Source organism: Penaeus vannamei, chromosome 34 (assembly GCF_042767895.1).
Source record: "Penaeus vannamei isolate JL-2024 chromosome 34, ASM4276789v1, whole genome shotgun sequence".
Taxonomy (NCBI): Eukaryota; Metazoa; Arthropoda; class Malacostraca; order Decapoda; family Penaeidae; genus Penaeus; species Penaeus vannamei.
In genome coordinates, this window is record NC_091582.1 from 3465476 (window position 1) to 3477975 (window position 12500).

The following is a 12500-nucleotide window of genomic DNA, read 5'->3' on the forward strand; positions in this document are numbered from 1 at the left end:
TCTTCTTTTCCTTTCTATCTCTTGTTTATCTATTTATTTTTATTTTATTTTTTTTCATTTATTTATTTATTTATTTATTTTTAGCCTTTTTATATTCGTTCTTCCTTCCTTCTGCTCCATCTCGCCCCACTTCTTACTTTACTCCAATTTTCCTTCTCCAACTCCTCCTCTTCTCCCTTTCTTCTTCTCCTTCTTCGCATCATCTTTCGTCCCTTCCTTCTCCTTTTCCACAAATACTTCTTCCCCTATTCAGAACTCTTTCTCTTCTCCCTTTCTTCTTCTCCTTCTTCGCATCATCTTTCACCCCTTCCTTCTCTCTTTCCACAAATGCCTCTTCCCCTATTCACAACTCTTTCTCTTCAGCCGCAACCTCAGTCTTTTGCTTTTCTGCCCTCCCTCTTTCCCTTTTTTCTCTCCTACTCTCCCCTTCTCTCCCTCTCTGCCTCTTTCCCTCTGTCTTTCTCATTCTCTCCCTCTCTGCCTCTTTCCCTCTGTCTTTCTAATTCTCTCTCTCTCTCTCTCTCTCTCTCTCTCTCTCTCTCTCTCTCTCTCTCTCTCTCTCTCTCTCTCTCTCTCTCTCTCTCTCTCTCTCTCTCTCTCTCTCTCTCTCTCTCTCTCTCTCTCTCTCTCTTCTCTCTCTATTCCCTCCCTCTCCCCCTCTCTCTCTTACTCTTTCCATATACTTCTCCTCTCTCTCTTTCTCCCTCTCATTCTCTTCCTCTCTCCCTTTCCAACTCACAACAAATGCCATAACTCATCAAAAGACAATATACCCACGACTCTCCAGACACGAAGGGAGACTAGCACCCTCCTTTGACTCACTCAAGGGAGAATGAGTCACTCCGAGTCCCGCTTTTGCCTGGACTCAACCGCCAGTGAAGAGGGTGAGTCCTTCTCGAAGTCCCCCCTTGATTCCCCAAGGACTATACCTCCCTCCCCCCTCCCCTCCCCCTTCCCTCCCTTCCCCCGCACCCCAACCCAACCCCCCCGCCGGACTCAGAGTCAGCGAGGGAACGTGAAATTCCTGCCTTTTTCGAATCCCAAAATGACTCTTCTTGACTCGGAGGCGACTCGGAGGGCCGCGCCGCCTCGGGAAAGTACAGGAATCTCGGAGAAAACACAGATCCTTCTCGGAGGTGTCCCGAGGGAGGCCAACCGACGGAGCAAGGTCTCCCGCGACAAGGAGAGATAAAAAAAAGGAGGAAAAGGCGAAACAGGGGGGGAGAAACGACGAGAGTGAGAGGTAACAATTGTTTATTTATTTATTTATTTATTTCCCTCTCTTTCTCTTTTTCTCGCTCTCTTTCTCTCTCTCTCTCTCTCTCTCTCTCTCTCTCTCTCTCTCTCTCTCTCTCTCTCTCTCTCTCTCTCTCTCTCTCTCTCTCTCTCTCTCTCTCTCTCTCTCTCTCTCTCTCTCTCTCTCTCTCTCTCTCTCTCTCTCTCTCTCTCTCTCTCTCTCTCTCTCTCTCTCTCTCTCTCTCTCTCTCTCTCTCCCTCCTCCCTCCTCCTCCTCTCCTCCCTCCCTCCCCCCCTCTCTCCCTCCCTCCTTTTTTTGTGTTTCGGGAGATGAGTCAGGTGGAGGGAGCACAAAAACGAAGGGAAATGAGCGAGGTAATCGGGAATAATGAGTGATAACGACTTTCTTTGTTGGCGTGAAGTTATCATCTCGCTCTCCCCTTCTACTTCTTTTACTCCTCCACTCCGCTTTCTCCCTTTTCTCCCTCCCCTCCCTCCTGTTCTCTCTCTTTAGTTCTTTTTCCTTTTTTCCCATTTCTCTATTTTGTGCCTCTTTGGTCTTCTTTGTTTTTTGTGTTTTTTGTTATATCTTTCCATTTTTTTCATTGTTCTTATCCTATTCTTCTTCTTCCTGCTCCGCTTTTCTTTCGCTCATATTTCAATTTTCTCTAATTGTCTTCTTTCTCCTCTTTATCATCATCACGATTTTCCTTTTACACTCTTCCACCTCATTCTTCTTTCCGTTTCTTATTTCCCTCTTTCTCTACTTCTCTTTCCACCTTTGTTTCTCCTTCTGTTCCTTTTGCCTCCTCCTATGCCCTTCACCCCTTCCTCTCTCCCCTTCTCCCATGCCTCCTTTTTCGCCCTCCTTCGTGCCTACTCCTTCCCACTCCCCTCCTTCACTCCTCCTCCTCCTCCTCCTCCTGCAAGTCCTTCTCCTCCCTCCACCCCCTCCCCTCCTCCTCTCTCTCTCTCTCCTGTTGCTCCTCCCTCTATCGCCTTCACACCTCATTCCTCCTCCTCCCAGTTCCTCTTTCCTTTCCTTTTCTTGTCCTCCTTCCCCTTCCCTCCCTTCCCTTTCTCTTATTTCTTCTCCTCTTCCTCCTAGTCCTCCTTCCTCCTCCTCCTCCTTCACTTCCTCTTCCACCACCACCTCTCTCCCTCCTTCCTCCTCCTTCCTCCCCCTATCCCCTTCTCCCTCCTCCTCCTCCTCCTCCTCCTCACCCTCCTCCACCTCTCTCCCTCCTTCCTCCTCCCTCTCTCCCTCCTTCCTCCCCTCCTCCTCATTCCTCCCTCCTTCCTCCTCCTCCCTCCCTCCTCCCTCCCTCCTCCTCTTCCTCCTTCCTTCTTCCTCCACCACCACCTCTCTCCCTCCTTCCTCCTCCTTCCTCCCCCCTTTCCCCCTTCCTCCCTCCTCCTCCCTCCCTCCTCCACCACCTCCCCCTTCCCCCCTCCTCCTTCCCCCCCTCCTCCTCCTCCCTCCACCCTTTCCCCTCCTCCCCCACCCTCCTCCCTCCTCCCTCCTCCTTCCTCCTTCCTCCTCCTTCCTCCTCTGTCATGGGCGGATCAATCCGAATTCGTGAGGAGGGAAATAACAGCACACGTGGCTGGAAAATTCTCATTACTGTCCCGTCTGGAAGCCATTATTTCGCACCGCTTGGGAAATCATGAGGGGAAGAGGGACCGTGAGGGAAGGAGGGAGGGGAGGGAGGGAGAGGGACCGTGAGGGAAGGGGCGAGGGAGAGGGAGGGAGAGGGAGGGAGGGAGGGAGGGAGGGAGGGAAAGGGAAGGGAGAGGGAAGGGAGGAAGGGAGGGAAGGAGGGTGGGAGGGAGAGGGAGGGAAAGAGAGGGAGGGAGGGAGGGAGGGAGGGAAGGGGAGAGGGGAATGAGGGAGAGGGAGGGAAGGGAGGGAGGGAAAGGGAGGGAAGGAGGGAGAGAGAGAGAGGAGGGAGGGAGGGAAGGGAGAGAGGGGAGGGAGGGAGGGAGAGAAAGAGAGGGAGGGAGATAGGGAGGAAAAGATAAGGGAGAGAAAGAGAGAGAGATAGAGGGAAGGAGGGAGAGAGGGAGAGGAGTTGGAGAGAGAGTCCACCCTTCCCTCTTTTCTCGTCTTTCCTCCTTGATTGCTCATCCCACTCCTACCCTACCCTTCTTCCCTTTGTCACCCCCCTCCTTTTCCCTTTCTCCCTGCCCCTCTCTTCCCTTGCCATCTCCTCCCCCTCTCACCCTGCACCTCTTTCCCTTACCATCCTCCTCCTCCTCCCTCCCACTCCCTCCTCTTTTTCCTCCTTTTTCCTCCTCCCTCCCCACCCCTCCTCCTCCTCCTCCTCCCTCCCCCTCCCTCCTCTTTTTTCTTCCTCCCTCCTCCTCCTCTATTCCCATCCCTCCTCCGCCTCTTCCTCCTCCCTCCCCATCCCTCCTCTTTTTTCTTCCTCCCTCCTACTCCTCCTCTCCCCCCCTCCCTCCACTTCTTAACTCCTCCCTCCTCCTCCCTCCCCCTCACTCCTCTTCTTAACTCCTCCCTCCCCATCCTCCTCCTCCTCCTCCCTCCCTCCCCATCCCTCCTCCTCCTCCTCCTCCTCCTCCCTACTCCCCATCACTCCTCCTCCCACCTCCCTCCTCCCCCTCCCTCTCCATCCCTCCTCCTCCCTCCCTCCCCCTCCCTCCTCTTCTTAACTCCTCCTCCCTCCTCCTCCTCCTCCCCCTCCTCCTCCCATCTCCTCCCACCTCCTCCTCCCTCCTCCTCCCCTCTCATTCCTCCTTCCTCCTTCCCCCGCCCCGTTCTTATACTCGATTTAAAAGGACTCCATCAAAGACTTCTAAGATTTACAAGTGCCGATGCTGGTCGCCTGAGGGACAAACAGAAGCCCAACTTTGAGACTTTACCTTCTTCTTCTCTCTCTGCTAAGGAAGAAGAAATCCTTTTTCCTTTTTCTTTTTTTTTTCTTTTCTTGGTGGTCTCTTCTTTGCTTGTGACTTTGTTTGATTTCTGTATTTCTTTGTTTGTTGGTTGGTTTTTTTTTGTTTCTGTTTTTTCCTTTTACTTTGTTGTTATCCTTTCATAATTTCCGGGTTTTTTTTCTTTGATTTTCTAAGTTGAATCTACGAAAGAAAAAGAAAAGGAAAGATCCTTTTCTTTTTCCTTCGTTTTTTTTTCTTCTTCTTCTCTTCCGTCTTCGCTTTCGTATCATTATTGGTATGTCGTGTATTCAACTTTTCGCTGGTTGCTCGAGTCTTAAATGGAGCCAATTTTCTTCGTTCCCCGAACAAAGTTCTTGATCCTTTGCCTAAGGACTGTTCTTTTCATGCTCTCTCTCTCTCTCTCTCTCTCTCTCTCTCTCTCTCTCTCTCTCTCTCTCTCTCTCTCTCTCTCTCTCTCTTTCTCTCTCTCTCTCTATCTCTCTATATCTTTCTCTATATCTTTCTCTATATCTTTCTCTCTATCTATCTATCTAACTTTATTTATCTTTTGTCTATTCGTCTATCTGTTTGCCTGTCTGTCTATCTATCCTATATGTCTATCCCTCGCCTCTTTCCTTTTTTTCCCTCCCCTTTAATTCGTTTTCCTTCTCTCCCATATTCCCTCACCTCCTTCCTTTTTCCTTCCCTTATTTCCTCCCCATTTCCCTCTTATTTTCTCCCCCATAATTCCCTTTCCTTCTTTTCCCTTATTCCCTCGCCTCCTTCCTTTTTCCTTCCCCATTTCCTCTCATTCCCTCCCCAATAATTCCCTTTCCTTCTATTCCCTTATTCCCTCGCCTCCTCCCTTATTTCCTCCCCATTTCCCCTTATTCCCTCACCCATAATTCCCTTTCCTTCTCTCCCCATATTCCCTCCCCCATAATTCCCTTTCCTTCTCTTCCCTTATTCCCTCCCCCATAATTCCCTTTCCTTTTCTTCCCTTATTCCCTCCCCCATAATTCCCTTTCCTTCTCTTCCCTTATTCCCTCCCCATAATTCCCTTTCCTTCTCTTCCCTTATTCCCTCCCCCTTAATTCCCTTTCCTTCTCTCCCCATATTCCCTCCCCCCATAATTCCCTTTCCTTCTCTTCCCTTATTCCTCCCCCCATAATTCCCTTTCCTTCTCTCCCTTATTCCCCTCCCCCATAATTCCCTTTCCTTTCTTCCCTTATTCCCTCCCCCATAATTCCCTTTCCTTCTCTTCCCTTATTCCCTCCCCTTAATTCCCTTTCCTTCACTCCCCTTATTCCCTCCCCTTAATTCCCTTTCCTTCTCTCCCCATATTCCCTCCCCTTAATTCCCTTTCCTTCTCTTCCCTTATTCCCTCCCCATAATTCCCTTTCCTTCTCTCCCCATATTCCTCCCCCATAATTCCCTTTCCTTCTCTTCCCTTATTCCCTCCCCCATAATTCCCTTTCCTTCTCTCCCCATATTCCCCTCCCCCATAATTCCCTTTCCTTCTCTCCCCATATTCCCTCCCCCATAATTCTCTTTCCTTCTCTTCCCTTATTCCCTCCCCCCTTAATTCCCTTTCCTTCACTCCCCTTATTCCCTCCCTTAATTCCCTTTCCTTCTCTCCCCATATTCCCTCCCTCCTTAATTCCCTTTCCTTCTCTTCCCTTATTCCCTCCCCATAATTCCCTTCCTTCTCTCCCCATATTCCCTCCCCCATAATTCCCTTTTCCTTCTCTTCCCTTATTCCCTCCCCCATAATTCCCTTTCCTTCTCTCCCCATATTCCTCCCCATAATTCCCTTTCCTTCTCTCCCCATATTCCCTCCCCCTAATTCCCTTCCTTCTCTCCCCATATTCCCTCCCCCATAATTCCCTTTCCTTCTCTCCCCATATTCCCTCCCCCATAATTCCCTTTCCTTCTCTCCCCATATTCCCTCCCCCTTAATTCCCTTTCCTTCTTCTTCCCTTATTCCCTCCCCATAATTCCCTTTCCTTCTCTCCCCATATTCCCTCCCCCATAATTCCCTTCTTCTCTCCCCATATTCCCTCCCCTTAATTCCCTTTCCTTCTCTTCCTTATTCCCTCCCCCATAATTCCCTTTCCTTTCTTCCCTTATTCCCTCCCCATAATTCCCTTTCCTTCTCTTCCCTTATTCCTCCCCCATAATTCCCTTTCTTCTCTTCCCTTATTCCCTCCCCCATAATTCCCTTTCCTTTTCTTCCCTTATTCCCTCCCCCATAATTCCCTTTCCTTCTCTTCCCTTATTCCCTCCCCCATAATTCCCTTTCCTTCTCTTCCCTTATTCCCTCCCCCATAATTCCCTTTCCTTCTCTTCCCTTATTCCCTCCCCCTTAATTCCCTTTCCTTCTCTTCCCTTATTCCCTCCCCCTTAATTCCCTTTCCTTCTCTTCCCTTATTCCCTCGCCTCCTTCCTTTTTCCCTCCCCATTTCCCCTTATTCCCTCCCCCATAATTCCCTTTCCTTCTCTTCCCTTATTCCCTCCCCATAATTCCCTTTCCTCTTCCCCATATTCCCTCCCCATAATTCCCTTTCCTTCTCTCTTCCTTATTCCTCCCCCATAATTCCCTTTCCTTTCTTCCCTTATTCCCTCCCCCATAATTCCCTTTCCTTCTCTTCCCTTATTCCCTCCCCCATAATTCCTTTCCTTCTCCCCATATTCCCTCCCTTAATTCCCTTTCCTTCTCTCCCCATATTCCCTCCCCCATAATTCCCTTTCCTTCTCTTCCCTTATTCCCCTCCCCCATAATTCCCTTTCCTTCTCTCCCCTTATTCCCCTCCCCCATAATTCCCTTTCCTTCACTCCCCTTATTCCCTCCCCCTTAATTCCCTTTCCTTCTCTCCCCGTATTCCCCCCCCCTTCCTTCCCTTTCCTTCTCTTCCCTTTTTCCCTCCCCCCTAGTTCCCTTTCCTTCTCTCCCCATATTCCCTCCCCCCTAATTCCCTTTCCTTCTCTCCCCATATACCCTCCCCCCTAAGTCCCTTTCCTTCTCTTCCCCTATTCCCTCCCCCATAATTCCCTTTCCTTCTCTCCCCTTATTCCCTCCCCCATAATTCCCTTTCCTTCACTCCCCTTATTCCCCCCCCCTTAATTCCCTTTCCTTCTCTCCCCATATTCCCTCCCCCTTAATTCCCTTTCCTTCTCTTCCCTTATTCCCTCCCCCATAATTCCCTTTCCTTCTCTCCCCATATTCCCTCCCCCATAATTCCCTTTCCTTCTCTCCCCATATCCCCTCCCCCATAATTCCCTTTCCTTCTCTTCTCTTATCCCCTCCCCCCTTAATTCCCTTTCCTTCTCTCCCCTTATTCCCTCCCCATAATTCCCTTTCCTTCTCTTCCCTTATTCCCTCGCCTCCTTCCTTTTTTCCCTCCCTTATTCCCTCCCCCATAATTCCCTTTCCTTCTCTCCCTTATTCCCTCCCCCTTAATTCCCGGTCCCTCCCCTTACACCCCAAAAGACCCACCGGGGACTCGTCAAGCCTCCGACCTTCTATGGCACTTCTGAAGATTACATTCACCTGCTTACGGTTTCCTTGTTCCCCTCCCCCCTCTCTCTCTCTATCTCTTTCTCTCTTTTGCTCTCGCCCCCTTTCTCTCTCTTTATCTCTTTCGCTCTCTCTCTCTTTATCTATCTATCTATCTCTTTCGCTCTCGCTCTCTCTCTCTTGATCTCTCTCTCTCTTGTTCTCTCTCTCTCTTGTTCTCTCTCTCTCTTGATCTCTTTCGCTCTCTCTCTCTCTCTCTCTCTCTCTCTCTCTCTCTCTCTCTCTCTCTCTCTCTCTCTCTCTCTCTCTCTCTCTTTCTCCTTTCCTCCCTTCCTCCATCCCTCTCCCTCTCTCTCTCTCTCTCTCTCTATTTATCTATCTATTTGATTATTTATCTCTCAAATCATGTATTTATCTAAAATTATATGTATTTCTCTCTCTCTCTCTCTATCTATCTATCTACTTATCTATATGTCTATTCATCTATTCATCTATATGTCTGTCTTTCCATCTATCTATCTCTATACATATGTATGTATCATAGGTGGGGGAGGGGGAGGGGTAGGAGGGGGGGAGGAAGGAGGCAGGGTTGCGTTCATCTTCGTTTGTTTGTTTGTCTTTTTGTTTCTTCTTTCTTTTTTGTGGTCATTTTCTTTTATTTGTCTTTGTTGCTTGTGAGTTTTGATGGCTTGTTGTGTTGTCTTTTACTTTTACTTTCTTGTCTTGCGATTTAACCCCTTTTTCCCTACCTTTATTTCTCCCCCTATATTTCTTTTTACCTTTTCCTTGTTTCCTAATTTGTTAGTTATTAACAATTTGTTGTTATTAACAATTTCACAAGTTACTCTCATCATATTTATTTACTGAAATTATACGTTGTTCTAATTTCATTACGCATATTGCTTCCTTGTTTATAAATAAAAATTGATATAACTTTGGCGAAAAGTTCGCTTATTCATCTGAGTAATTCTGCTTCTCAACGATTATCAAAATGTGAAATACAGTAGAAGTTCCATATATTAAAAGATATTTTAATCATAATCGTGTAGATATATTTTAGTCTAAAGATGTGTGTGAGTGTGTGTATGCATTTGTGTATATGTATGTGTGTTTTGGGGGGAACTATAAGTATTCCTTATATCTCAGATTTCAATTATACCTGTAAATGCATCTAAACAAAAGCAATGATAAAGATAATCATAATGATGACAACAATTCCCACACAGTAGCCCCTTCCCTCCCCCCTTCTACCCCCCTCCCTCCCTCCTTCTACCCCCCTCCCTCTCCCCTTCTACCCCCTCCATCCCTCCTTCTACCCCACTTCTACCCTCCTTTCTACCCCCTCTCCTCCTTCTACCCCCTCCCTCCCCCATTCTATCCCCCTCTCCCCCTCCCTCCACCCTTCTACCCCCACTCCCTCCTTATACCCCACTCCCTCCCCTTCTACCTCCTCTCCCTCCTTCTACCCCCTCCCTCTCCCCTTCAACCCCCTCTCCCTCCCCCTTCTACCTCCTCCCTCCTCTCAACCCCTTCTACCCCCCCTACCCCCCTCTATCCCTCCTTCTTCAACCCCTTCCCTCCCCTCCTTCTACCTCCCCCTCCCTCCCCCCATCTACCCCCTCCCTCTCCCCTTCTACCCCCCTCCCTCCCTCCTTTCTACCCACCCATCCGCCCCTCCTTACCTCATTGCCGTTGCTGATGTAGGTCCTGAAGTCGGGGAGGCCGGGCCGCTTGTACTCCAGCCTGTAAGCCTCCGTGTACTCCATGCCCTTCATGTTGGCGAAGCGCCCCTGGGTCGCCGTCGCCGTGATCACGTGCACGGAGCCCAAGTCCACCTGCAGGTACTCCCTTGAGTTGGTGTCCACGGGTACCTTGGGACACCACGCACCGCCGTTCTGGTCCACGTTCAGTCTGCGGGAGGAAGAAGAAGACGGGGTTAGGGGGTGGGTTTTGGAGGGAGGGAGAGGGAGAGGGAGGGGGAGGAGGGAGAGGGAGAAGGAGGGAGGGAGAGGGAGAGGGAGAGAGAGGGAGAGAGACACGTTCAGTCTGCGGGAGGAAGAACACGGGGTTAGGGGGTGGGTTTTGGAGGGAGGGAGGGGGAGAGGGAGAGGGAGGAGGAGAGGGAGAGGAGAGGGAGAGGAGGGAGGGAGAGAGAGGGAGAGAGAGAGGGAGAGGGAGAGGGAGAGAGACACGTTCAGACTGCGGGAGGAAGGACACGCGGTTAGGGGGTGGGTCTTGAGGGAGGGAGGGGGAGAGGGAGAGGGAGAGGGAGAGGGAGACACGTTCAGACTGCGGGAGGAAGAACACGGGGTTAGGGGGTGGGTCTGAGGGAGGGAGGGGGAGAGGGAGGGGGAGAGAGAGAGGGAGGGGGGAGGGAGAGGGAGAGGGAGAGGAGAGGGAGAGGGAGAGGGAGAGGGAGAGGGAGAGGAGAGAGGGAGAGAGGAGAGAGGGAGACACGTTCAGACTGCGGGAGGAAGGACACGGGGTTAGGGGGTGGGTTTTGGAGGGAGGGAGGGGGAGGAGGGAGAGGGAGAGGGAGAGAAAGAGAGACAGAGAGAGAGAGAGAGAGAGAGAGAGAGAGAGAGAGAGAGAGAGAGAGAGAGAGAGAGAGAGAGAGAGAGAGAAAGAGAGAGAGAGAGAGGGGGGATGAGAGAGGGAGAGGGTGGGGTAATGAGAGAGAGAGAGAGAGAGAGAGAGAGAGAGAGAGAGAGAGAGAGAGAGAGAGAGAGAGAGAGAGAGAGAGAGAGAGAGAGAGAGAGAGAGGAAGAGAGGCAGGCAGGCAGGCAGACAGATTGATAGACAGAGAAAGAGAGAGAGAGAACGCCTATGCTCTGCTCGTTTATTATCTAGCATTGTGTTGAATTATTTATTGATACATAGAGAAAGGGGAAGTATTATCAAAGCATGTTTGCATTACGTATTGGAGCTGAGATTGCTATGGGGGGGTGGGGGGTGGGGGGTATTATGCATTTCCTTGCTTTCGTTTCTTCTCCCTCTCTGTCGCTGGTTCTCTTTCTCTCGACTTCTTTCTCTGGTTCCCTCGTTCTCGTTCTTACTCTCTCTTTCTCTCTTTATCTTTATCTCTCTATCTCTTTCTCTCTCACTTACCCATTCTCTCTCTTTCTCTCTCTCTCTCTTCCTTCTTCTCTCTCTCTCTCTCTCTCTCTCCTCCTCCTCCTCCTCCTTCCTTCCTCTCTCTCACTCACTCTCTCTCTCTCTCTATCTATCTATCTATCTATATATATATCGATTACTCTACCTATCTCCATCTCCTTCTCTCTCCACTCTCTTCCTCTCACTCACTCTCTCCCTCATTCCCCCGGCTTGACATGATCTTAATCTCTCCCTACGCCTCTCTCTCTCTCCCTTTTCTCTCTGTCTATCGCCCTCTTCCCCTCCCGATAGATATGCACAAGCGAGAGGCGATAAGAAGAGAGAGCTTTTGGCGCCACGTGACTGCTCTTGGTTGCCAGACGAACGATGTTGGCGGAGTCGTCGCAAGGAGAGGTTGTCGTCGACGGTTTTTGGCTTTCTGTTGTTGTTGTTTTTTTCTCTGTTGTTTTATTTTTGTTGTTGTTGTTTTTCTGGTGTTTTACTTTTGTTGCTGTTTTTCTGTTGTTTTACTTTCGTTGTTATTTGTTCTGTTGTTTTGCTTCTGTTGTTTTACTTCTGGTATTTTTTCTGTTGTTTTAGTTCTTGTTTTTATTTTTCTGTTGTTTTACTTTCGTTGTTATTTTTTCTGTTGTTTTACTTCTGTTGCTATATTTTCTGCTGTTTTACCTTTGTTGTTATTTTTTCTATTGTTTTACTTCTGTTATTTTTTCTATTGTTATCATTTCTGTTGTTTTACTTCTGTTGTTATCTTTTATCTTGTTTTACTTCTGTTATTTTTTCTATTGTTATCATGTCTGTTGTTTTACTTCTGTTGTTATTTTTTTTATCTTGTTTTACTTCTGTTATTTTTTCTATTGTTATCAAGTCTGTTGTTTTACTTCTGTTGTTATTTTTTATCTTGTTTTACTTCTGTTATTTTTTCTATTCTTATCATGTTTGTTATTTTAGTGGTGTTGTTATCTTTTATGTTGTTTTACTTCTGTTATTTTTTCTATTGTTATCATTTCTGTTGTTTTACTTCTGTTGTTATTTTTTCTGTTGTTTTACTTCTGTTATTTTTTCTGTTGTTTTACTTCTGTTGCTGTTTTTTTCTGTTCGTTTCCGTATGTGGTTTTGTGTTTGTTGTTTTATTTTTGTTGTTTTCCCTTTTTGTTTTCCTTATGTTGTTTTCCTTGTTGTTTTCCTTCTCCTTCCTTTGCTTCTCTGATGTGAGCTGCAGGACGGGTGTAGTTTGTTTGTTTGTGCTTGTTTGCTTGCGGTTGAGTCTGCATTTATGGTTTTGCTTGTTTGTTTTTATATTTGTACAGTATCTATGTTTGTTGTTCAGTATTTGTGTTTTCTGTTTTTAAGTATGTTGTAATTGTGTTTTTTGTATCTATATTTGTATCTGTGTTTGTTAAGTATTTTTTTTTTTTTTAGTATGTTGTTATTGTTTGTCTGTATCTATATTTGTATCTATGTTTGTTATCGAGCATTTGTGTCTGCTCTTTTAGTATATCGTAATTGCATTTGTCTGTATCTCTCTCTCTCTCTCTCTCTCTCTCTCTCTCTCTCTCTCTCTCTCTCTCTCTATATATATATATATATATATATATATATATATATATATATATATATATATATATATATATATGTATATATATATATATATATATATATATATATATATATATATATATTTTTATTTTTTTTTAATATATTGTAACTGTGTTTGTCTGTTTGTTGCGCAGGGCGT

General features: G+C 47.5%; 1 protein-coding gene across 1 annotated transcript in view; it reads right to left on the reverse strand.

Moving 5' to 3' along the window:
• LOC113818354 (discoidin domain-containing receptor 2) overlaps positions 1–10504 on the reverse strand; it is a 214494-nt gene extending 203990 nt beyond the window's left edge. The window contains exons 1-2 of the mRNA XM_070145478.1: positions 10482–10504; positions 9334–9562 (exon numbers count right to left, since the gene is read on the reverse strand). Coding sequence (XP_070001579.1) covers positions 9334–9562; positions 10482–10504 — 252 coding nt within the window. The remainder of the gene's footprint in view (positions 1–9333; positions 9563–10481) is intronic.
• Between the last annotated feature and the right edge of the window lie 1996 nt (positions 10505–12500).